Here is a 27,504-nt window from a genome sequence, read left to right on the forward strand (position 1 = left end):
AAGGACTGGTTTTGCAGGTGGTGACCACAGACCACTTCTCAGTTCCTATGCTTCCTGGCTGATGTTTTGGTCACTTTTGAATGCTGGCGGTGCTTTCACTCTAGTGGTAGCATGAGACTGAGTCTACAACCCACACAAGTGGCTCAGGTAGTGCAGCTCATCCAGGATGGCACATCAATGCGAGCTGTGGCAAGAAGGTTTGCTGTGTCTGTCAGCGTAGTGTCCAGAGCATGGAGGCGCTACCAGGAGACAGGCCAGTACATCAGGAGATGTGGAGGAGGCCGTAGGAGGGCAACAACCCAGCAGCAGGACTGCTACCTCCGCCTTTGTGCAAGGAGGAGCAGGAGGAGCACTGCCAGAGCCCTGCAAAATGACCTCCAGCAGGCCACAAATGTGCATGTGTCTGCTCAAACGGTCAGAAACAGACTCCATGAGGGTGGTATGAGGGCCCGACGTCCACAGGTGGGGGTTGTGCTTACAGCCCAACACCGTGCAGGACGTTTGGCATTTGCCAGAGAACACCAAGATTGGCAAATTCGCCACTGGCGCCCTGTGTTCTTCACAGATGAAAGCAGGTTCACACTGAGCACGTGACAGAGTCTGGAGACGCCGTGGAGAACGTTCTGCTGCCTGCAACATCCTCCAGCATGACCGGTTTGGCGGTGGGTCAGTCATGGTGTGGGGTGGCATTTCTTTGGGGGGCCGCACAGCCCTCCATGTGCTCGCCAGAGGTAGCCTGACTGCCATTAGGTACCGAGATGAGATCCTCAGACCCCTTGTGAGACCATATGCTGGTGCGGTTGGCCCTGGGTTCCTCCTAATGCAAGACAATGCTAGACCTCATGTGGCTGGAGTGTCAGCAGTTCCTGCAAGAGGAAGGCATTGATGCTATGGACTGGCCCGCCCGTTCCCCAGACCTGAATCCAATTGAGCACATCTGGGACATCATGTCTCGCTCCATCCACCAACGCCACGTTGCACCACAGACTGTCCAGGAGTTGGCGGATGCTTTAGTCCAGGTCTGGGAGGAGATCCCTCAGGAGACCATCCGCCACCTCATCAGGAGCATGCCCAGGCGTTGTAGGGAGGTCATACAGGCATGTGGAGGCCACACACGTATCCCGCTTTAAACGTGGCCAGAAAAAATAACGGAGTATACCATAAGTTTTACGAACACCCATATGACCTGCCACATCATCATGTGAAGTTTGCAATACTTTATTTCGCAAAGTAGTAGGTACAACTATTTGAAAGACTGGTTCTCCTAGACCCTGATCATAGTGTGGAACCCATTTCCTGACCAACAGCCCATGAAGAAGAAAATAACACTGAGCACTATTCCTCACCACTGAATCAGGAACAACTTTATCAAACAGATCAGCCAAGGTAGTATCGGCCTTTTGCTCAGCTATCAATGAATCTCTAGAACTAGTCAACTGTTCTGTCTGGAGTTTGACTGGCAACTCAAGACTTTCTGGCTTACTCTCAACATTATTACGAGGCAGCGCGGGTAACAGCACAAACTGGAAATACCTTAGGAGACACACAGTTGAGATCTGGAGATATCCTTGCTGGGGACACTGAAGGTTGCTTCATAAAGATGTTTAATTTGCCATCTGCCCACACCTTACTAACCGCCAAGTCATTCCCCAAAATCATGTGTACTCCCTCTACTGGCAACTGGGGTCTAACCCCAACATCTACATCACCCTCTACCAGACCACATTTTAGGGTAACTTCATGTAAAGGAGAGGAGAATGGAACTAAACCCATACCATGTACCATTACACATCTGCCAGTATCAGACTCCTTAGAGAATGGCAACACAGATTCCAAAATAAAAGAATCTAAAGCTCCAGTGTCTCTTAAGATCTTGATTGAAACATTTTGGTTGCCATCTACCAGGGACACTACACCATCTGAAATAAAGGCTGAAAAATCACAGTGGGAAGACTGAATCAAACTCAACTAGTGGCTGAAAAAACTCATTCTGGTGGTCAGAGGCTGTAACAGGAGCTGCCATCACAGCAGCTCTAACTTGACCTGACTTTTTTGATTTAAGTAGAGGACAATCTTTCTTCCAATGTCCTTCAACTAAACAGTAGCGACAGGTATTAGCATTAACCGGTGCTTTTCAGTCCTCCAGACCCAAACTTCTGCTGAGGCCTTTGAAAAGAAGCTCCAAAATAAGGTGACCTACTATTCCTAGAAGTAAAGTTATTTTTATGGTACATGTCACTGACTCAAAATGGCTTTTATGTGTTAGCCTGTACTCATCTGCAAGGACTGTTGCATCACTTGGAGACTTAACTTTACGTTTATTCATGTATGTAGCAACCTGGTCAGACACAGAATTTTTGAACTGTTCAAACACAATCAAATTAGACAGACCCTCAAAAGTACTAACTTCAGAAGCTGTACACCAACGATTAAATGCAGAAGTCAAATCACAAACAAACTCAGAATAGGTTTGTGAATCTAACTTTTTCCTGTAACGAAAACGTTGACGATATGCCTCTGGCACAAGCTCGTAGACCTTCAGAACTGCTGATTTAACTGTATCATACACTTTACTGTCAGCTACACTCAGTGCTACAAAACCCTCACGTGCTTTACCTGTAAGTACATATTGCAACAACATAGTCATGTCCAAATCTGACCAAGCTCTAGCTTCTGCAATACGCTCAAATAAAGCAAAGTACGTGTCTGGATCTGACTCATCAAATTTAGGCAACAAACAAAGATTCCGTGAAACATCAAACTGTGGTAGTCCCTCTGGTCTATTAGCATTTCTCAATCGCGCTCTCTCCAACTGCATATGCAACAGCTCCCTCTGCTGCTCAAAAGTTAGACTGAAAGCTTGTACCCTCACTACTAGCAGATTGACCCGAAAAAACACCTATTTCCATAAAACCCTGCTTTAACAGTCTCTTTAATTTAATTATGTCAGTCTGGGTTCAAGGACAAGAGCCACACCCCACTATCCTCCAAAAACAACTAACTGGCCCTAGTCTTCGTGCAGTCACATGTGGTGGGGTTTTATGCACACAAAACCAGTGGAGTGGAAAAGACAACCAGAAACTGGCAGCCCAAATTGACTATAAAACAATAGTCAAATAAGCCAAATTACAAATAAACAAACGTACCAATAATAAAGCAAAGGCAATCTAGACAAAACCTTAACCAACTAACAAAATGTTAAAGTAAACTAAAATAAAGTAAGACTACAGTACAATTAACTTTAACTTACAGACAAGCCCCCACTTGTCACAGGCCGGCTCATAGCCTGTCGCAAAAATGAGGGGACATGAACAACAGGTATAGGCCAATCAAAAGGTTCTTTATTGTAAACCAAAAACTATTAACTTTAAACAAATAAAAAGGAATGAGGTGTGGAAATGTCATAATGTAGGTAAGGTGCATGGATGCATGAATCTGTGTGTGTGAACATGACTGAGTGGAAACTAAGTAAACCTACAAAGGAACAAACAAAACAGGATCATACCTGGAGGAGCAGAGAGAGAGAGAGTGGTTAGTGAAGCAGTTTTAAATACCCTGAGCCCAGGTGGCTCCAATCACACCAACTCCAATCACTAACGACCCTCCTCTGCCTGCAGGAGGAACCGCCCCTGCACTGCAGAGGAGGGGCCGTGACAATGTCTACATTCGTTTTTGACACATTTATTCTATTACGACATCTTAATTGCATACTTTTAAATTATGTGAGCTAAATATTTTTAAAAAATTCCTTAAAGTATCTTTTTTAGAGAGTACTAATGTTACTGTCCCCACTACAACAACAACATATTTAAATAAATGTAATTTTGTCCTTGAAACATTTCATTGAAATACTGTAGAATTCCATTCATTCCTATGGAGGATTGCTCCTACTAGGGAGTGCCAATATGGCCAATACATAGCATCAGCAATCCTGGGTTTAAATATGTCATTGGATTGAACCAATGATTTATATATACACTAGATGACTGACCGGGGGCGCTATGTTGATGCCACCACGCCTCCATCTTGGCACTCCCCCACCAGTGTAAAAAATATTTTGGAAGCTCACAGTATGAGTCATAATACCCATAAAACCTAGCAGTCAAACAGGGAAATGGTTCCAATTGTTTTTCCACCATTCGTTTTTCCCATAGGGGATTTTAGAAACACTTAAAATATGGACTGTTTTTCATATAGGCTTAGCCTGGCGTGACATTTTGATAACTGTGTAAATCTCTCTAGGACAAGGTGACTTTTATGAATATATTTGCCTGTATAAAGTGTCATACCCCATCAGAACCCAAAATATATGCTTGTTTTACTCCAATGTTTGTGAACAATGTAAATGTAAACAGGGCAACAAATGTAAACATGTCGATCCCCATGAATGATGCAGCGCCCCCCTTGGGCCAATTTTGATATTGCATGTGACTAACACATTTCAGTGAATTACTATAGCTCCCGCCTTGGGCCAATCAGTGTCATTTTATAAATGCCGGATCTCTATGGCAAGACACAGCATTCACCCACATTTAGTCAAAATCGGGACAGTGCTGTCTGAGATATCGCGTGTGACTAAAGTACTAATGGACGGAGAAAGATCCACAGCCCCCTCCCCGATTTCATCGTGGGGGACAACAAACACTGTATAGCCTCAAAACATGGTTAGAATGATCATTTTGATATCATGGATGGTCAGTCCTTGCATCTATGAATTTGAGAGTTCTCCAGGCCCATCCATCAGCATTTTACCAAAACTGAGGCGGGGTGTTTCTTTGTTATTGTTTCAATTAATGATTCTAGCTTTAACAGTAGGCCTATTCGAACCTGGTCAAAAGTTTTGAGCTTCAGTGTTATGAGATATTTTTGTCAGATGTTACTATGGTATACTGAAGTATAATTACAAGCATTCCATAAGTGTCAAAGGCTTTTATTTACAATTACATTACATTTATGCAAAGAGTCAATAATTGCAGTGTTGACCCTTCTTAACAAGACCTCTGCAATCCGCCCTGACATGCTGTCAATTAACTTCTGGGCCACATCCTGACTGATGGCAGCCCATTCTTGCATAATCAATGCTTGGAGTTTGTTGGTTTTTGTTTGTCCTCCCGGCTCTTGAGGATCGACCACAAGTTCTCAATGGGATTAAGGTCTGGGGAGTTTCCTGGCCATGGACCCAAAATGTCGATGTTTTGTTCCCCGAGCCACTTAGTTATCACTTTTGCCTTATGGCAAGGTGCTCCATCATTCTGGAAGTAGCATTGTTCATCACCAAACTCTTCTTGAATGGTTGGGAGAAGTTGCTCTCGGAGGATGTGTTTATTTTATTCATGACTGTGTTCTTAGGCAAAATTGTGAGTGAGCCCACTCCCTTGGCTGAGAAGCAACACAACACATGAATAGTCTCAGGATGCTTTACTGTTGGCATGACACAGGACTGATGGTAGCGCTCATCTTGTCTTCTCCGGACAAGGTGTTTTCTGGATGCCCCAAACAATCGGAAAGGGGATTCATCAGAGAAAATGACTTTACCCCAGTAGTCCAATCCCTGTACCTTTTGCAGAATATCAGTTTGTCCCTGATGTTTTTCCTGGAGAGAAGTGGCTTCTTTGCTGCCCTTCTTGACACCAGGCCATCCTCCAAAGGTATTCGCCTCACTGTGCGTGCAGATGCACTCACACCTGGCTGCTGCCATTCCTGAGCAAGTTCTGCACTGATGGTGCCCCGATCCCGCAGGTGAATCAACTTTAGGAGACGGTCCTGGTGCATGCTGGACTTTCTTGGGCGCCCTGACGCCTTCTTCACAACAATTGAACCTCTCTCCTTGAAGTTCTTGATGATCCAATAAATGGTTGATTTAGGTGCAATCTTACTAGCAACAATATCCTTGCCTATGAAGCCCTTTTTGTGCAAAGCAATGATGACGGCACATGTTTCCTTGCAGGTAACCATGGTTAACAGAGGAAGAACAATGATTTCAAGCACCACCCTCCTTTTAAAGCGTCCAGTCTGTTATTCTAACTCAATCAGCATGACAGTGTCTCCAGCCTTGTCCTCGTCAACACTCTCACCTGTGTTAACGAGAGAATCACTGACATGATGGCAGCTGGTCCTTTTGTGGCAGGGCTGAAATGCAGTGAAAATGTTTTTCATGGCAAAGGGGGACTTTGCAATTAATCTGATCACTCTTCATTACATTCTGGAGTATATGCAAATTGCCATCATCAAAACTGAGACAGCAGACTTTGTGAAAATTAGTATTTGTGTCATTCTCAAAACTTTTGACCACAACTGTACAGGGGAATTGATTGAGTCATGGATTGTAATGAAGTGAGCATCTGCTTTCTCTTCCACTGAAAATGTTTTCTATTTTATTTATTTGTATTACAATAATACATCGATACAAAAGGTGAACACAAGTATACATAAAGAATATACAAAGGACAGTTGGGCTAGGGGGTACAATAACACGTTACACAAAGACCTTGAGCGCCAATAAGACAGTGACGTTGGATGAGGGGCAGGGATACATCAGACGTCACACTCGCGCTCGACAGAATGTCATCGCTACTAGAGAGGAAGAGGCGCAGCGAAAGTGTCCACTTTCGTCAAAATCTGTCCAAGCGATAAGCAGACCGATAAGCATACCGCTTGCCTTCCCGATTTTGCGACAACGACTCCAATTGTTAGGGCGGAAACAAGACAATATTTTCATTATTATACAGTGTCTTTGTCGCTAACGGGGAACTACGGCACGTGGGGGCGGATTACCGAACATTTTTTGTGTAACCCTGATGGTACATAAGCAGGTAGTGTGATAACTTGCATATCAATGTTGCGGTGGGTTACCGGGAGTTTAGTGCATGTTATTCTGCATGTCAATTAAGAGTAGATCGGGGCATTTCATTTTATGTCCGGCAGTCATTGAATGAGGTGTCTGATGCCTACAGTCAGATAGCGCACGTCGTGGACTTAAACTACTTGCAATAGAGTTGTGTTTCATAAGGAATTTAGTTGTCGGGATTGTCTTTAATTGGCATGGACATATCTTAGTCGTGTGTCTATTATAAATGTATTGCTATAGGCTTTGTCATAATATGCAGAATAACGGTTCGGAAATAAAGGTTCTCTCTCGTCACATTTAGCCTATGTGTAAATTTGAGTAATATTATCTGTTAGTAATATTAGCATAATAGCCCATAAGGTAATTTAAATTGTTAAGTGAGAGTTAGACTACTAGCCTACACGTTAAAATGGGAGTGGGGTTCGAAAATACAGCATCCACCACCAAGCTATCCATTCGCCATGGGGTTTACAAAGAGGAGACAAATATCGCTCTGAAAGCACCCTTAAACGTAGAGGCTATGTTACCAAAGAAAGTGGGGCACGCGACTGCAGAAAGATCCACCTGGGGTCGCCGCCTTGAGTTTGTCCTTGCATCGGTGGGGTACGCGGTTGGACTTGGGAACGTGTGGCGGTTTCCATACCTCTGCTACAGGAGCGGTGGAGGTAAGCACATGTAGGCTATTATTGACTCTTTGGGTCCATAAAAGTCTGGCAGAACAACAGACGGAGAGGGATAATGTAACGTCAGTAATGTAGATTTAAAGTGTGTGTTCCATACTGCTATTATGCACAAGTCAGATCTTGAACATGTGGAAATCTAAATACAGAATGCAAGTGCAGGAAGATTTTTTTGGTTTATTTAATTTAGAAACCAGTCTAATTACTGAACCATCTTAGGCACATGCCATATGTTTGCAACCCTGTAGGCTAAACATCACGAGCCACATGTGAGTGCCTTTGGTTGAACAATAGCCTCACTCATTAAAAGCAGAGATGAGTGTTTTCACTATGCAATAAGGACTTGCTTTCATAATGAAGATAATGTATTCATTGTTTAACCCATTACAGTCTAAGCCCTGTCTAACCGGTGTGTCACGAATTCAGCTGAGGCTGCCCCTCCTTGCTCGGGCAGGTTTCGGCGTTCGTCGTCACCAGCTTACTAGCCACTACCGCTCCATTTATCATTACTCCATTTGTCTTGGCTTGTCAATCACACACACCTGGTACTCATTCCCTCATTAGTCTGTGTATAAGTGTTCCCTCTGCCCCCTTGTCCTTTGTGAGTGATTGTTCGTTGTGAGAGTGAGTAGCTCGGTTGAGGTTGATTTTCCCTTGTGCTAGTTTCGTTTTGTTGCTATATGCGCTACATTATTGTACACTGAATAAACTTGATTTCTGTGTTTTACCTCCTGCGCCTGACTCCGTCATTCACACCTCATCACACGGTGCTTAGACTTTTTTCATTTATTTTATTTTTTACATGTATTTAACCCCTTATTTTTGGCACTAAACAGTCTCCATATAAACTTCAATTAATGTTTTCAACTGGTACCGGGGGACCTACAGACAAGTCTTGTGGGTGTCCTAGAGCAAAACAACCAACATGTTCGTGAGTCTCACCTTTCCATAGAGGGGTCATATTAGTGTGTAGCACAAACTGTTTGGATGCTACAGAGAGAAGTTGGTAGATCAGTTGTACAAACTTCAGAAGAGTCCCGAGACGCTTGTAGGGGTCGTAGAGCAAAACGGAGAACACATCGTGTTCGTGAGCGTCTCATCTTTCCATAGAGGGGTAATAGTTTGTCGGCCAAACCGTTCAGATGCTACAGACGATTTTGTGAGAAGACTGTTTATCGGGATGTCTCATGGTATGACAAACACCGCTCTAGCTCTGTCACCTTTCACCGCAGATGTGGAAGTGCGACATAGGCGGATGCAGTGGATTGAGACTCATCCAATGCAAAAAAACATATTTCTAGCTTAAATTGACACATTTTTATGGGGATTTTTTTATTATGCTAATTAGATTTCAGCGGGGGCGTGGATATCGACTCTTATTGATGTTGGATGTTTGTTTCTAGAGGGAGATGTATGACATTTTGCCTACTTCTTGCTGATCTAATCTTACTTGCATGCCTTTAGAATAGGATTTAGCTAAACTATGCCAAGGCTTTAATAAAAAGGTAGCATCCAAGCCGATCTCAGCGATACTCTGCCCATTTTGGACTTGGGGACTGTGACGAGACCCCTGTTGGCATGTCTTGTGGGGTGGGTTTGGGTGTCTGAGCTGAATGTTATTTGATTATGCAGACAATCTGGAATTTTCATTACAGTAATACTTCTCATAAAAACTAGAAGAGAAGCAGTTAATCTCTTGTCAACCCTCAAAAAACGAAAGACTGGCATGCATGTTGTTGATGTTAGTTCTGTATGTGCAGTTAAGGGCAAGGCGTGCTGCTCTGTTTTGAGCCAGTTGCCAGCTTTGCTAGGTCTTTCTTTGCTACACTTGACCATATTACCGGATAGTAATCAAGATGGGACAAGACCAGAGCCTCAACAACTAGTACGGTTAATGTTTGTGTCAAACATGGGGAGACATACCCCTCCCCATATTCACAACAACTTTGTCAATATGGCTTCACCATGATAACTGACCATCCAATGTTATACATAGGAGTTTAGCTTCCTCAACTTTCTCATTAGTCACACCCTTTATACATAACTCCAGCTGAGGTTTAGGTCTTAGGAAATGTTTTGAACCAAATACAATGCTTTTTGTTTTAGTTATGTATTTAAGACCAGTTTATTGTTAATCACCCATTCTGATATTGACTGTAACTCTGTTAACATCACACACACTATCAAGCATTTCACACACATAATCTAGATACTGACTGTTAGCACTTGGTGGCCAATAGCAACATCTTCAAATAATAGGCCTTAGATGAGGCGCACCACAAACCTTCAATAACACTTGACATGAGATCTTCTCTATGCATTACAGGGATATGATTCTGAATAAATATACAGCAACACCTCCCCATAGGCATTACTGTCTCTTCTGTAGATGATATATCCTTATTGCTACTGCTGTATCATCAACATAATTATCTAACTGTCTCAGAAATGGCTAATATATGAATGTTATCTGATATTAGCAAGTTATTGATTTCATTAACCTTATTTCTAAGGCTACATATATTAATACAGGCTATTTTTCAACACAATATCAGTTTCCATTGGCTGTAGTGACCATAACATTGTGGCGATAACAAGGAAAGCCAAAGTGCCAAAGGTTGGGCCTAACGTAATTTATAAGAGATCGCACAAAATGTTTTCTCAGAACTCTTTTGTTGATGATGTAAAACATGTATGTTGGTCTGATGTGTATGAGGAAGTGAATCCAGATACTGCGCTGGAAGTATTTCTAAAATGATTATTACCAATTGTTGACAAGCATGTGCCTGTTAAGAAATTAGCTGTGAGAACTGTTTGAGCAGCCCTCTGGGTTGATGGTTCATTGAAAAATGGTATGGTTCAAAGAAATAATGCAAAAGAGGTGGCAAACAAGTCAGGCTGCTCAGCTGATTGGTTGACAGACTGTAAATTGAGGCATTTTGTGACTAAACTTAACAAAAAGAAGAAGAAATTACCTTACCAAACCAAGATAAATGACATAAAACACAGTGGAAAGAATTTGGAGTACCTGAAATGATACCATGGGCAGAAAACTCAATTAATCTCCATCGTTCATTGAAGTTGATGGGTCATTTATAACAAAACCTTACGATATTGACAATCATTTCGATGACTATTTCACTAGTAAAGTGGAAAAACTCAGAAGTTAAATGACAATATTGAACAGTGAACCATCATATTTTTGTATAAAATGTCTAATAATGAAAGAGAAGCATTGCTGTTTTGAATTTGGTCAAGTTCGTGTGGGAGAGGTGGAAAAACGATTGTTATCCATCAATAATAAGCCAACAGGTATAGACAACCATGATGGGAAATTATTGAGAATGGTAGCAGACTGTATTGCCACCCCTATTTGCTATATCTTTAACCAAAGGCTAAAGGAGTGTGTGTATCTGTCACGAGAATGTTGTTATCTCAATGGTTGAACTATCACTCAAGCTTTGAATAATTCCCAGAGGGTGTAAGGCTCTGGTTTAATAATTAATTAAACAAAGTCCCGTTCTGCAATAGGTCAGTCTTTTTATTAATGAGAGCTCTGGCGCTAAAAACACACACAGACTTTTTATATGCCTTCACACAAAGGAACTTTGCTCTGCCCACCTTTAGGCGGCCTGTGACTTTCCACAGTATAGCAGTCTTTAAGTTCAGCAGTTTCTAGGTATCCTTTCCCCTGGAATGTTTGTCTCAAGCAGTTTCTACCCCTCTTCTCTGTTAGTGGTTTTATTGTCTTATAACTCTAACACAGTTTACACAGTTAAACAGTATCGGGGTGGAATACTTTTAGTCATTACTCTAAACATACAAATACTTCTATCAGTATCCACAGGTGTGGAAGGAAGCTAAAGTAATTCCACTGCCTAAAAATAGTTGACGCTATGAACCCACAGGCTTGGCTCTCTCATCCCTTCCAGGCTTTTGGGAAGGAAGGTGGACACTGAGCCTGTCATAGCAGATATAAGCAATGTCCCCATGCGCCCTGGCAGCTTTCATGGCTGGGATAAGTTATTTTCTCTTATGGCGCACAGCTTCAGGGTAGTCCTCGTTGAGGAAGATGTACGTTCTTCTCAAGTTCTTGGCTCTTTCCAGAACAGCTGCCTTTTCCTTGAACCTCAGGAACTTGACCACTGTCGGCCTGGGCCTGTCACCTGGGCCGGTGGTGGGTTTTCCAGTCCTGTGGGTGTGCTCCACCTCAATCTTCCTGTGGTCCATCTTCAGTTTCTCAGAGATCGTTTCCCTCACTTTGTCCTCAGACTCCATCCAGGTCTCATGTGGAGATTCTGCAATTCTGTACACAACAATGTTGTTCTGCCTTGATTGTCTCTTGAGATAATCAGATTTTTCCGTCATTGTTATCTTGGATTCACATACAGAACTGATGTCCTCTCTCAATGACTTACTGCTTTCATCTTGCTGTTCTATTGTTTAAACTCATCGAGCTGACCCTGGGAGAACTGCAAACTGTTCTTCAGGTCCTGGACCTCTGGTCAGATCGTCCATTATTTTATTAGTTGACTCCACCAGTATTTGGACACAACACTTGAAGCTATTTTCTTGTTGTTGTAACAACTGCTTTTAGAACTTTTTGTTTGTGTAAAAGATCCTTCACCTGTGACAGAGACACCACTGTCCTCAATGGTACTCCCTCCGGCTTTGGTCTTTGTCATGGTAGCAACGTGGGCTAAAGCTGGTACTCCACGCAATTCCAGCCAGCACAGCTCGCAGGGCCGATGGAAACAGCAACAAACAGAAGGGATTTAAAGAGGCACAAGCCCAGGACTTTCCCTGGTCCCAGCCGCAAGGGCTAACCGTTTTGCGGGCTGTGTTCAAACTCTCAAGGAAACATGGCTAGCTTGATAGCAAGCAGCTAGGCAAGCTGCTTCGTCAAGCAGCAGCTCTTCAGACTTTAGGGTTTGACAGTATCCCGGGACAGATAGTAGTGGTCCCAGCAACTGAGGCTAAGCAAGTTGTGGGGTCCAAATTAAACAGGTAGGCTAGTAAACAATTTATTTTCAAGAAAACCCTCTCGGAAACAAACCAAGCTCTCTTTCGTTCAGCATGCGTTGCCCTCTTGCCATGGAGTTTCCAATAGCTTTTATAACCCCAAAGTCAGATTATACAGCCACAAAAAAATTATAATTCATGATCTGGATAAGAGCGTCTGCTAAATGACTTAAATGTAAATGTAATGATTAGGGATGGATTAGAAATGGGCAGGGTTTATGTCTTTGTGTTTATAGACCTTGCCACTGTATAACAGTAAGGTGCTACCTTGACAGACACGTCATTCACATCCCAGATTATGTAGCGGACATGAGGGTCTCATGATGACGTAGCCCTCTTGGTCTAATGGTCAAGACGTTTGTTTCTCCCATGTGAGACCAGGGTTCAGATTCCGCCCACGACAATGGCGCCCAACTGTGGGACGGCCACTCGTGGGGGAGGAGGTCAAAGGGGGTTGAATGTAACGGACATGAGTCGGGCTCGTGATGAGGTAGCCCTGTCTGCGACTTCAAAATCAGATCACACCCGTCAAAATTACAATGAGGAGCCTGTATCTCATTCCCTCACCGGAGGGCTTGAAACAAGTATAATGCTATAATGACTATCCTAGTTGTAGCGTAGGGAAATTAGACACTGTCATTATTGTAAGACACCATGTGTTGTCTATTCACCCTTCTTAGTGTTTAGCTAGTTGTCATGATAATGACCATATGACCGTCCCCCTGCAGTTCAGCCCTCTCTCCAGTTACTGAGAGAGGGTTCTGTAAACTATGTAAACAGAGATGCAGTAGTAGTGGTATTAATAGACAATGGTTGGTGCACTGCCATGGATGAAGTTTCAATTAATTTGAAATAACATTGACAGTTAATTGTTTCCTGTATTTGAGTGCTAGTAAGGCAACATAGACTACATTACCAAAAGTATGTGGACACCTGCTCGTCGAACATCTCATTCCATAATCATGGGCATTCATTTGGAGTTGGTCCCCCCCTCTGTGGCTGTAACATCCTCCACTCTTCTGGGAAGGCTTTCCATTAGATGTTGGAACATTACTGTGGGGACTCCCAAAGGTATTCGATGGGGTTGAGATCAGGGCCCTGTGCAGGCCAATCAAGATCTTCCACACCGATCTCGGAAAAACTATTTCTGTATGGACCTTACTTTGTGCACAGGGGCATTGTCATGCTGAAACACGAAAAGCCTTCCACAAAGTTGGAAGCACAGAATCGTCTAGAATGTCATTGTATGCTGTAGCGTTAAGATTTCCCTTCACTGGAACTAAGGAGACTAGCCTGAACCATGAAAAACAGCCCCAGACCATTGTTCCTCCTCCGCCAAACTTTACAGTTGGCACTATGCATTGGGGCAGGTAGCGTTCTCCTGGCATCCTCCGAACCCAGATTTGTCCGTCGGACTGCCAGATGGTGAAGCGTGATTCATCACTCCATAGAATGTGGTTCCACTGCTCCAGAGTCCAATGGCGGTAAGCTTTACTCCACTCCAGCCGGTGCTTGGCATTGCGCATGGTGCGGCTGCTTGGCCATGGAAACCCATTTCGTGAATCTCCCGACAAACAGTTATTGTGCTGACGTTGCTTCCAGAGGCAGTTTGGAACTCGGTAGTGAGTGTTGCAACCAAGGACAGACGATTTTTACGTGCAACGCGCTTCAGCACTCTGCGGTCCCGTTCTGTGAGCTTGTGTGGCCTACCACTTCGCGGCTGAGCCGTTGTTGCTCCTAGACGTTTCCACTTCACAATAACAGCACTTACAGTTGACCGGGGCAGCTCTAGCAGGGCAGAAATTTGACGAACTGACTTGTTGGAAAGGTGACATCCTATGACGGTGCCATGTTGAAAGTCACTGAGCTCTTCAGTAAGGCCATTCTACTGCCAATGTTTGTCTATGGAGATTGCATGGCGGTGTGCTCAATTTTATACACCGGTCAGCAACGTGTGTGGCTGAAATAGCCGAATCCACTAATTTGAAGGGGTGTCCACATACCTTCGGAAAGTATTCAGACCCCTTGACTTTTTCCACATTCTGTTACGTTACAGCCTTATTCTAAAATGGATTCAATCTACACGCAATACCCCATAATGACAAAGCGAAAACAGGTTTTTAGAAACTTTAGCAAATTTATTACAAAAAAAAAACATACCTTATTTACATAAGTATTCAGACCCTTTGCTATGAGACTCAAAATTGAGCTCAGGTGCATCCTGTTTCCATTGATCATCCTTGAGATGTTTCTACAACTTGATTGGAGTCCACCTGTGATAAATTCAATTGATTGGACATGATTTGGAAAGGCACACACCTGTCTATATAAGGTCCCACAGTTGATAGTGCATGTCAGAGCAAAAACCAAGCCATGAGGTCGAAGGAATTGTTTGTAGAGCTCCGAGCCAAGATTGTGTTGAGGCACAGATCTGGGGAAGGGTACCAAAACATTTCTGCAGCATTGAAGGTCCCCAAGAACACAGTGGCCTCCATCATTCTTAAGTAGAAGAAGTTTGGAACCACCAAGACTCTTCCTAGAGCTGGCAGCCCGGCCAAACTGAGCAATCGGGGGAGAAGGGCCTTGGTCAGGGAGGTGACCAAGAACCCGATGGTCACTCTGACAGAGCTCTACACTTCCTCTGTGGAGATGGGAGAACCTCCCAGAAGGACAACAATCTCTGCAGCACTCTACCAATCAGGCCTTTATGGTAGAGTGGCCAGATGGAAGCCACTCCTCAGTAAAAGGAACATGACAGCCCGCTTGGAGTTTGCCAAAAGGCAGCTAAAGACTCTCAGACCATGAGAAACAAGATTCTCTGGTCTGATGAAATGAAGATTGAACTCTTTGGCCTGAATGCCAAGCGTCACGTCTGGAGGAAACCTGCCACCATCCCTACGGTGAAACATGGTGGTGGCAACATCATGCTGTGGGGATGTTTTTCAGCGGCAGGGACTGGGAGACTAGTCAGGATCGAGGCAAAGATGAACAGAGCAAAGTACAGAGAGATCCTTGGTGAAAACCTGCTCCAGAGCGCTCAGGACCTCAGACTGGGGTGAAGGTTCACCTTCCAACAGGACAGCGATCCTAAGCACACAGCCAAGACAACGCAGGAGTGGCTTCGGGACAAGTCTCTGAATGCCCTTGAGTGGCCCAGCCAGAGCCCGGACTTGAACCCGATCTAACATCTCTGGAGAGACCTGAAAATAGCTGTGCAGCAACACTCCCCATCCAACCTGACAGAGCTTGAGAGGATCTGCAGAGAAGAATGGGAGAAACTCCTCAAATTCAGGTGTGCCAAGCTTGTAGCGTCATACCCAAGAAGACTCGATGCTGTAATTGCTGCCAAAGGTGCTTCAACAAAGTACTAGAGTAAAGGGTCTGAATACTTATGTAAATGTGATATTTCCGTTTTTGTGTGTAGATTGATGTGGGGAAAAAACAATTTAATAAATTTTAGAATAAGGCTGTAACGTAACAAAATGTGGAAAAAGTCAAGGGGTGTGAATTCTTTCCGAAGGCACTGTATGATGTATTTACTGTCATCTGAAGTGCTTTCTAGCCTGGTCATTTGTCTTCTCTAAACCAATTATCACTATTGGGTCATTTTTCTAACTAGCACCTGTGGAACAGATTTTGACTAGGTGGTATACAGCTACGACCGGAAGTGACTTTCGTGGCAGCAGGTTAGGAGAATTAGGTGAAGGTTAGGAAAAGGGTTAGGGTTAGCTAAAATGCTCTCCTGACCTGCTACGAAAAGTAACTTCCGGTCTAGCTGTTCTTCGTCTAGTTACAACCGTGGAACAGATCCATGGTGGTCTGTAATGAATCACAAATGAAACAAGAAATGTACTTTACTGTTCTTATATTATCATATTATATATATTATATATATAACTGATCTATTTGTGTCCTTCTATTCCTTCTTTTAGGTGCCTTTCTCATTCCTTACTTTCTCATGCTGTTTCTGTGTGGCATCCCCCTGCTCTTCATGGAGTTTGCCATTGGGCAGTACACCCGTCTGGGACCAGTGCACGCTCTAGCCAAAATCTGCCCGTTGTTCAAAGGTGAGTGATATCCACAGGCCTATTGTTTACCAAGGCCTCACATTATGTGCAAGAACAGCCACAGGCTGGTTTTGTTAAGCATTTAGCTACCATTTCCTGTTGGTTTTTAGTCAACGTGGTACAGTCCAGCAAAGAGGCAATGATGTTTTAATGAGTGCATACAAACAGTAGGCCCCTGGCAGAGGTAAAGGGATTAACACGTGGCGGCTCAGTTTGCCACGCTGTTCAAAAGGGGAAGGGATAAATAACTGTCTGTTATCAGGTTCCGGTGCCACTAAACATTGAGCATGGTTACATGCACACAATAATGTGATTATTGTGGATGGTCAGATTAACCTGATGGCACTCTGATAAATGCAGAAAATTGGCAATCAAAATGAACGTTCTACCACTGCGACTGTGTTATTTTTGGAAAGCATATTTGATTCTGAGTTCAGACATGTAAAGTTTGTATCTGAAAACTACTTCTAAGACGCATACAGTGCCTTCAGAAAGTATTCATATCCCTTGACTTATTACGCATTTTGTTGTTACAGCCTGAATTCATAATGGATTCAATTGTTTTTTCCCCCTCATCAATCTACACACAATACCCCATAATGACAAAGTGAAAACATGTTTTTAGAAATGTTTGTAAATGTATTGAAAATGAAATCCAGAAATATCTAATTTACATAGTTATTCACACCCTGTGTCAATACTTTGTAGAAGCACATTTGGCAGCGATTTCCTGCTGCGAATCTTTCTGTGGAAGAGCTTTCCACTCCTGGATTGTACAACATTTGCCCATTTTATTCTTTTCAAAATTCTTCAATCTCTGTCAAATTGGTTATTGATCATTGCTAGACAACCATTTTCAAGTAGATTTAAGTCAATACTGTAACTAGGCCACTTGGGAACATTCACTGTCTTCTTTGTAAGCAACTCCAGTGTATATTTGGCCTTGTGTTTTAGGTTATTGTCCTGCTGAAAGGTGAATTCATCTCCCAGTGTCTGGTGGAAAGCAGACTGAACCATGTTTTCCTCTAGGATTTTGCCTGTTCTTAGCTCCTTTCCGTTTCTTTTTTATCCTGAAAAACTCCCCAGTCCTTAACGATTACAAGCATACTAATAACACGATGCAGCCACTACTATGCTTGAAAATATAGAGAGTGGTTCTCAGTAATGTGTTGGATTTGCCCCAAACATAACATTTTGTATTCAGGACAAAAAGTGAATTGCTTTGCCACGTCTTTTTTGCAGTAATACTTTAGTGACTTGTTGCAAACTGGATACATGTTTTGGAATATTTGTATTCTGTACAGGCTTCCTTCTTTTCACTCTGTCAATTAGGTTAGTATTGTGGAGTAACTACAATGTTGTTGATCCATCCTCAATTTCTCATATCACAGCCATTAAACTCTATAACTATTTTAAAGTCACCACTGGCCTCATAAGCAGTTTCCTTCCTCTCCGGCAACTGAGTTAGGAAGGACACCTGTATCTTTATAGTGACTGGGTGTATTGATACACCATCCAAAGTGTAATCAATAACTTCTATCTACCAATAGGTGCCCTTCTTTGCTAGGCATTGGAAAACCTCCCTGGTCTTTGTGGTTGAATCTGTGGTTGAAATTCACTGCTCAACTGAGGGACCTTATAATTATCTGTATGTGTGGGGTATAGAGATGAGGTAGTCATTCAAAAATGATGTTGAACTAAATTATTGCGCACAGTGAGTCCATGTGACATTTTTACTCGTGATCTTATTTAGGCTTGCCATAACAAAGGGGTTGAATACTTATTGACTAATTTCAGCTTTTCATTTTTAAGAAATTCTAAAAACTTAATTCCACTTCGACATTAAGGGGTATTGTGTGTAGACCAGTGACAAAAAAATCTCAATTTAATATTCAGGCTGTAACACAACAAAATGTGAAAAAAGTCAAGGGGTATGAGTACTTTCTTAAGGCACTGTAACTGTTGGCCAGTCTTTTTTCCATCCAGTTAAATAATACACTGACATGATGCAGTGCATTCGGAAAGTATTCAGACGCCTTGACTTTTTCCACATTTTGTTACGTTACAGCCATATTCTAAAATTGATTAAATACAGTTTTCCCTCATCAATCTACACAAAATACCCCATAATGACAAAGCAAAAACAGGTTTGCTTTGTCATTATGGGGTATTGTGTGTAGAATGATAAAAAACAATTTAATCAATTTTAGAATAACTCCTGGAGGGGCTCAGTTTACCTGATGGCTGCTAACAACGACTGATAAAACATCTGTTTGCTTTTGAATTAGGATTATTTTGGTTGTGTGCCCTATATTTCTTTGTAAGTATGTTTGTGTGTACGTATGTGTGTGGATTTATATACACAAACAATGTTTTGTTTTATGTTTTTTGTATTTTATCTGCTTTTTCTGTAATTGAACATTTGGAGGTCGACCCCTGATCCCTTACAATTCACATAATTAATGTAACTTAAATCGCAGTACATAAAATTAAGCAATTCTTAAAATGATCTAATGTTTTGTACCACTTCTACTAAATTCTCTGTCGTCAGCAGTATAGCAGCCCTGGGTTGTTATTGAACACTAGATTGAACCCTTTTTGACAGGGAGAACGCAAACACCATTACGCCACTCTGGGTGTGTTTGGACCAGCCAATAGAGCAGACCATCCCCTTAATTAGTGGTGTGAAGGGAAAGTGCAAACTCTGGGATGGATGAAAGGAAGGGAGGCTTATGGTGTACCATGTGCAGTAGTTCCAACTGATCCTGGAGATCAGTAGGGTTATATTGGGCTCCACCACTGTGTTGACAGAGGTGTTTTATAGTTGACCCACCATCCATATTGTCCACAGCATTCCATTATTCTTTCTCTGCTAACAATGCCAACATACACAGTGTACAAAACATTAGGAACACCTTCCTAATATTGAGTTGCACCCCCTTTTGCCCTCAAAACAGCCTCAATTTGTCGGGGCATGGACTCTAAAAGGTGTTGAAAGCGTTCCACAGGGATGCTGGCCCTTGTTGACTCCAATGCTTCCCACAGTTGTATCAAGTTGGCTGGATGTCCTTTGGGTGGTGGACCATTCTTGAGACACACGGGAAACAGTTGAATGTGAAAAACCCAGCAGCGTTGCAGTTCTTGACACACTGAAAACTGGTGCGCCTGGCACCTACTACCATACCCCGTTCAAAGGCACTTAAATATTTTGTCTTGCCCATTCACGCTTTGAATGGCACACATACACAATCCAACTCTCAATTGTCTCAAGGCTTTAAAAAATAATAATTATTTAACCTGTCTCCTCCCCTTCATCTACAGTGATTTGAAGTGGATTTAACAGGTGACATCAATAAAGGATCATAGCTTTCACCTGGTCAGTCTGTTTTGTACACTCAATGTATTTTTGTAAGTTAGGGGCATGAAGCATTTTGGAGATTATTTTGTGAGGCACCAAACATGACCTGACCTCACAGGGATTTGTTTGTCAATATTCAGTTCTTCTCTCATAGTACATTAATGTACATACCGTAATGCAGAGTCCAGTGGAACGCTTTATGAACAGTAGACAATTATTACATTATCTTTTAGAATACACAACTGCTAAACTGTTGGAACCTCTCTACATATTCTAGGAGCTAAGGACTTAACTAAATAACTTTGTTATTCAAAACTGTTTAGAGAAGAGAAACACTCTTAACACTGTTTTTGACTAATGCGATTATAAGATTAACTTGTTGTTAATTGTGAATCGGCTGGCTGCCACGGTTAAGCCCAGCTCTCAGTGATGTTTTCTTATGAGAAATTGCACAATGTTTGATTATTCAGTGTCCAACTGAGAGACACTTGACCCAGCACAGCAGAGGACCCATGTCAAGTTCAGGTAGTAAACCTGGACTACTCTTATCATAAGATCTAATCATGTCACCAGGGATGTAGTTCTAATACTTGAGTCATTCTGTACACTACCAGAAACAAAAATAAATAGTCCCCCCTCCACACACACAAAAAAAGAACTGCAACATAAAGCTAAAGAATAAACACAACTGAAAATATGTATGCCTATTGTGTTTTTCTAAATTTGATATATTTTTATCATGTTGTTGAAAGACTGTGTCGCAAATGAAATCCCAACTCATTATATCCACAGATGCCTGGAACTAGATGTCCATATGACTCATCTTCAGTTCCCATAAAATAGAGTGGAATTATTCTAAATTACGAACTGCTGGCCTATTTAGTTGTGACCCGGTTATGGCCAATGTCAGGGCTGTGCACAGACGTTTCAGGGGGCAGGTGAAAAAAAAATAGATAATTAAAAACATAGGTCTATTTATTTCTATAACAACACACTCACTCATCACAAATTGTAAGCAAGCTAGTTGCCTCCTGAAGACATGATTGATATCATAAAAAGTGGGTGGGCTATCAGCTGATCGTTGATGATTGATGTAAATCTGCTAGTAAGCTAGCTCGACAATTATTTTACGGATTGTGATTTATCTAAACAATAACTTCATAATATAATATTAATAATCTTCTAACTCATAATATATGGCTGGCTGGTTAGTGGCCTGTGTGGATATTTTAGTATATGGTGGTTAGCTAGAGTCGACTACCTCGGTTGCTGCTGCTGATACACATGTGAACTGAAGAAAGGATGGAGTTGGGTCTGTAGATGCAGCCACTCCTCTCTGTCTTTCTGCCTCGCTCTGCTCCAAGTATCAGCCAACCAGACCGAATACTGATGATGTAAATCAAGTGTTAATTAAATGTTATGCTGCAGCTTCTGTGGCAGTACTGTTGATACAGTATTTAAAAGGGGACTATTGTGCTCTCCCAGAACTTTGGTTGGTGTGCAAAACCCATGAATTCAGCAGAAGGCTGCAAAGCCGAAACGTCTGTGTGTACGCTATCCCTGATACAGTGAATTTTTTTTTTTTTTTATGAAGTAAGCTTTATGCAACATATTTTTTAGTGGGGACCCATCACACCTTTTTAATACGGTTGATATTTAAAATATGTAGTTTGCTACACACACTCATGCATCTCAAGACATTCATGTTTGGATACTGCACGCAATCTCTGTGGGCAGACCGGGAAACCGGTGCAACCGATCGTGTGCGAGCTCCAGGGTAGACCAACAGGCGCAACCAACGGACGGGGTGGTGGGTGGCGACTTGCGGGCAGTTGGTTCAGAACAACAATGACAAAAACTGTCAAAAAAAATTATCTTATACCACCACCCAAAAGGGCATTTGGCAAGTGGGAGGGCAAAGGGGCAGGTGCTCAGGCACAGGTAGACCTCTATCTGTGCACATGCCTGGCCAATGTTGCCTTCGATACCCACCTCTGGTTTTGCATGGCTTTGAATCGGTCAGTCCTGTTAGTACAGGAACCTTATTATTATTTTTCTTGTCCTTTGGCTTTCCTGGAAAGTGTTTGTTGGATTTTAGGCACATAGCAGCCTCATCTTTCTTGGAACCTCACATATTCTTGCTGGATTTATTGGTGCTAGTACTACACTGTAGGGTAGAACTGGAAGTGTACCATGTAGTCAGAATCTTTGTCCAGTATCTTTAAAAAAAACTTTGTCAACAGCTAATTGGTAATGGGAGCACTACCATTTGTTGTTTACCCATGCCTACCTTTACAGATCTACATACAGCACACATCTGAAGGAGGCCCACACACAAAAGACACCAGAGGAGAAAGTAGCTACTGCTGCTGGGGCATCACCATTGTAGGAAAGTTCCATGACTTTGTCCCCTTTGCCCTCCCTGTTGCTCTACAGGTGTGGGAATTGCCACAGTCGTGATCTCCTTTGTGCTCTGCACCTACTACAACGTTCTCATGAGCTGGGCGCTCTACTACTTCTTCAACTCATTCCAAGCCAACTTCCCCTGGCAGTCCTGCAACAATACCTGGAATGCCGTAGGTAACTGCTCCATCGGTTTCCCTGGCAATGCCACCCACCTGCATTCGGCCAGTCAGCAATACTTTGAGTAAGCACCAATCTTCTTCAATTAATCACATTTTTATTGATGTTGTGGTAGGGCCTAGAAGTCGCTGGCATGGGTAGGGCTCAGGACTCTTGTGGTTATTGTTATAGTTTGTTTTATCACAAAACAAAGATGTCCCATCCAGATTTTTGTAAAGTCAGGGCTCTTGTATTATTGAAAGATAACAGTTTGATAAGCTATGAAAGTTTCTTTAGCATTGTTTCCCATCCTGACCCTTACTTCCTCTCTCAGTCACAGACTTCTGGAGATAACCAATGGTATTGAGGAGGCAGGAGGACTACGCTGGGAGCTGTTTGGCATCCTTATCCTGGCCTGGGTCATTGTCTACTTGTGCATCTTCAAAGGCGTCAAATCCACTGGCAAGGTCAGAGTGCATTCTCTTCACTCAACAGTAGCTGCTTATAGCTATTCCTCTTTAGAGCTGTAGATTGTTTAGTGTTAGTAATTTGTGGTATAGGTTAACTCAGGGGTGTCAAACGTCCGGCCCGCGGGCCGGATCAGGCCCGCAAACGGGTTTAATCCGGCCCGCGAGATGATTTAAAAATAAATTATTAATAATAATAATAATAATAATTTTGTAAAGTATAAAAATGCGCTGCAATTTTTCAATAAAATAAACTGCTGTTCCAATTGCGTCCACTGGATGGCGCAATAGCAATTGTGTTAAGCAAGCAAACTGTTTATACCGGGGCAGAGCAAGTAGGTCAAGCACGTGCAGCCAATGAGCTACTTTGTTTTGCCCGCGATATTTATTACGGCTTCTACTTTTAACATTATGTGCTTTGGCACCCTCATTGCCCCAATATGTCTCTGTCAAAAAAGAGAAAAGTGGAGGCAGAGTGCAGAGTGTTCCAAGAAAAATGGTCATCCTATTTCTTCACGGAATTGAATGGGAAAGCTGTATGTTTGGTGTGTTCAGAGCATGTTGCAGTGCTGAAAGAATATAACCTTCGTCGCCACTATGTGAGTCTTCATGCCGACAAATATGACAACTTTCAAGGACAGCGGAGATGAGAGAAGGTGAATGAACTGTTGGCGGGTCTGAAGAAACAGCAGTCTGTGTTTACTCACAGCCGGGACATCAGTGACGCTGCAGTGAAAGCTAGCTACCTCATTGCTAATGAAATCGCAGTGGCTTCAAACCCATTTAGTGAGGGTGAATTTGTAAAAGCATGCATGATGAAGGCAGCGGAGATTGTGTGCCCTGAAAAGCGGCAGGCTTTTGCAAATATCAGCCTGACAAGAAACACAGTTGCAGACAGGATTTCCGATCTTTCAGTGGATTTGGACAGCCAGTTGAAGCAAAAAATAAAGTCATTTATTGCGTTTTCGGTTGCAATTGATGAAAGCACGGACATTACAGGTGTTGCACAACTGGCCATTTTCATCCGCGGAGTTGATGACACATTGACCGTCACCGAGGAGTTCGTGGAGTTGGTGCCGATGACAGATACAACGACAGCAGCTGATATTTTTACCGCACTCGTCGGCGTGCTGGACAGGGTCGGAGTGGACTGGTCCCGCGCTGTCAGCCTGGCTACAGATGGTGCACCCTAAATGATCGGGAAAAAAGCAGGCGTTGTGACAAAGTTCAGAGAGAAAGTGCAATCTGCAAATGGAGGACGTGATTTTTTGACTTTTCACTGTATTTTGCACCAGGAGGCTTTGTGTTGCAAGTCATTAAAGATGGATAACGTCATGAAGGTGGTCATCCAAACTGTTAATTTCATCCGATCCAGAAGCCTGAATCACCGTCAGTTTGACAGCCTTCTCAGAGAGAAAGACCACATCTATGGCCTGCCATACCACACTGAGGTAAAATGGTTAAGCCGAGGTGCGGTGCTGAGGCGTTTCTTTGATTTACGAGAAGAAATTGAACAGTTCATGGAAGAAAAGGGCAAACCAGTGTTAGAATTTCATTCCGCAGAATGGATGCAGGACCTTGCATTTATGGTGGATGTTACAGAGCACCTGAATAACTTGAACAAACAGCTGCAAGGGCGCAACAAAGTTGTCACGCAGTATTATGACAGCATACGTTCTTTCAAGTTGAAGCTGTCATTGTGGGAGACGCAACTTGCCGGTGGTGATGCAGCTCACTTCCCCTGTCTGAAAAATGTGTGCGCGACCCAACATTTGGCAGACATGAAGCGGTTCAAAGATAAAATAACGGGACTGTTACGGGAGTTTGAGCAACACTTTCAGATTTATGTTTATATGTTTTTATGTTGATGTGCTATTGTTTTTAATTGATTTTATTTTATTTGTATATTTAACCTATTCTTGACTCTGTGGTTCTTGCACTTGGTTGGGGAACAGGATTTCATTATTTTTATCTACATTTCTGCCTGAGAAATGACACCCTGATATAGTTCTGTGATCTGTGATATACTTCTGTGAATCACTGAGGCATTGTGTGTTTGTGTTCTTTGTCCTCAGAACTTTCAAATAACTTGAGGTGTTTTATGATTAATAGTGATGTTGTGCTTTTGGACACTGTCCTCAGGCTCCAGCTTTATGTTTATATGTTTTTATGTTGATGTGCTATTGTTTTTAATTGATTTTATTTTATTTGTATATTTAACCTATTCTTGACTCTGTGGTTCTTGCACTTGTTTGGGGAACAGAATTTCATAATTTTTATCTACATTTCTGCCTGAGAAATGACACCCTGATATAGTTCTGTGATCTGTGAAACAGTTCTGTTAATCACTGAGGCATTGTGTGTTTGTGTGTTCTTTTTCTTTAGAATTTTCAAATAAACTTGACATGTTTTATGATTAATAGTGATGTTGTGCTTGTACTATTTTGGACACACTGTCCTCAGGCTCCAGCTTTATGTTGTATGTTGATCGTATTAAAACAAAGAAAACAATCTGAAGTTGTTGTTTTTAAGTTATATATACCATGATTTTTCCGGTCCGGCCCACTTGGGAATAGATTTTCCTCCATGTGGCCCCTGAGCTAAAATGAGTTTGACACCCTTGGGTTAACTGAAATGTATAGATATTACTGTTTCATTTTAAATGGTTGCATTCACCAGTTATACTCTTTGTCCTTAAATGTATACATTTATAACTTTTGTATGCTCTCAGGCTGTCTCGTTAGTGGGGAATCATTATTCAAATGTAAAGGTTTTCCATTGCCATGGGGTCTACATTGTTGGTGGGTGTTGGAGGAGAACTGATGGGTGTCAAATATCATGTTTCTCCTCCTGGTATTTAGAGGAGACAGAATTTATTCCACCTCTATGTCGCATCATACAACTTGTATGTTTTGATCTACAATACATTTAAACTCATGTTATACTTACTGAGTATTTTTTTCTTCTCACTCTCTGTGCTTTAGGTTGTTTATTTCACTGCCACGTTCCCATACTTCATTCTGTTCGTCTTGCTCATCAATAATGTCCAGCTTCCTGGAGCCAAGAATGGGCTGCTCTACTTCCTGAAGCCTAAGTGGAGCAAGCTGCTTGAAGTTCAGGTCTGACATACTGTATTAGAGGATGAATGACGATTAATGGGCAGTTTCCCAGACACAGATTATGCCTAGTCTTGGACTAAAAATTATCTCCATTGAAAAAGCTTTCTAGTCCAGGATTAGACTTAATCTGTGCCTAGGAAACTGCCCAGAAGTGTATTTGTGTTCTTGTTTTACAGTATGAGTTAAAACATTGTCCATCTCTCACCTTTTATCTGCTTACCTCTGCCTTACTGCAGGTTTGGATTAACGCTGCAGCCCAGGTATTCAACTCCATTGGAATAGGATTTGGCACCATGATCTCCATGGCCAGTTACAACAAGTTCAACAATAACATCCTCAGGTTAGAGATGCAGTCTCCTGTACCACTTTGTCTTTGCCATCACATGATTTATATGCAGATCCACAGTGTAATTCTATAGTTAAAAAATAATAACTGCCTCTCATGGTGACTAAAAGCAGTTAACTGTGTCTTCTCAATAAGACCCATCATGCTTTGTACATCAAAAGATCTGTCAAGCCAACACCACTTTGGTACTCAACGAACTGTATGGGGCCATAAAACAAACAAGAAACCGCTCATCCAGAGTCAGCGTTTCTGGTGGGCGGAGACTTTAACGCAGGGAGACTGAAAACTGTTCTACCTCACTTCTACCAACATGTATCCTGCGCCACTAGGGGCACTAAAACTGTAGACCACTTTTATTCTACCGACAGAAATGCATACAAGGCCCTCCCTCGTCCTCCCTTCGGCAAATCTGACCACAAGTCTGTTCTCCTGCTTTCTGTTTACAAACAAAAGCTCAAACAGGAAGTACCAGTGACGCACTCAATACAGAAGTGGTCCAATGAAGCAGACACAAGGCTATAATACTTTTTTGCTAGTACAGACTGGGATATGTTCCTTGATTCATCCGATAGCGTTGAGGAGTTTGCAACATCAGTCACGGGCTGCATCAATAAGTGCATAGACAACGTCGTCCCCACAGTGACTATATGAATATATCCAAACCCCAAAACATGGATTACAGGCAATATCCAAGATGAGTGAAAGGCAAGAGCTACTGCTTGCAGGGAACAGGACATGGACACATACAAGAAGCCCGCTACGACCTCCAACAAGAAATCAAACATGCAAAAGGACAATAAAGGAGGAAGGTGAAATCCTAATACACCGGCTCCAACGCTCGTCGTATGTGGCAGGGCTTGCATACGATAATGGAAAACCCAGCGATAAGATGCCCAGTGATGCAGAACCCCCAAACAAGTTAAATGCCTTTTATACTTGCTTCGAGGAATACAACACTGAGTCTTGCGTGAATGCCCCTGTTGTTCCAGACAGGGGCGGCCTGTTCAATAGGGCGATATGGGCGACGCACTGCCAA

General features: G+C 42.5%; 1 protein-coding gene across 1 annotated transcript in view; it reads left to right on the plus strand.

Moving 5' to 3' along the window:
* Positions 1-6,970: 6,970 nt before the first annotated feature.
* Positions 6,971-27,504, plus strand: part of LOC311144783 (sodium- and chloride-dependent GABA transporter ine-like) — a 41,670-nt gene continuing 21,136 nt past the window's right edge. The window contains exons 1-6 of the mRNA XM_084180903.1: positions 6,971-7,512; positions 16,482-16,616; positions 22,411-22,621; positions 22,871-23,003; positions 25,988-26,122; positions 26,359-26,462. Coding sequence (XP_084037029.1) covers positions 7,257-7,512; positions 16,482-16,616; positions 22,411-22,621; positions 22,871-23,003; positions 25,988-26,122; positions 26,359-26,462 — 974 coding nt within the window. The 5' untranslated portion in view covers positions 6,971-7,256. The remainder of the gene's footprint in view (positions 7,513-16,481; positions 16,617-22,410; positions 22,622-22,870; positions 23,004-25,987; positions 26,123-26,358; positions 26,463-27,504) is intronic.

This window comes from Coregonus lavaretus (assembly GCF_964263955.1).
Source record: "Coregonus lavaretus genome assembly, chromosome: 17".
In the NCBI taxonomy this organism is placed as follows: domain Eukaryota; kingdom Metazoa; phylum Chordata; class Actinopteri; order Salmoniformes; family Salmonidae; genus Coregonus; species Coregonus lavaretus.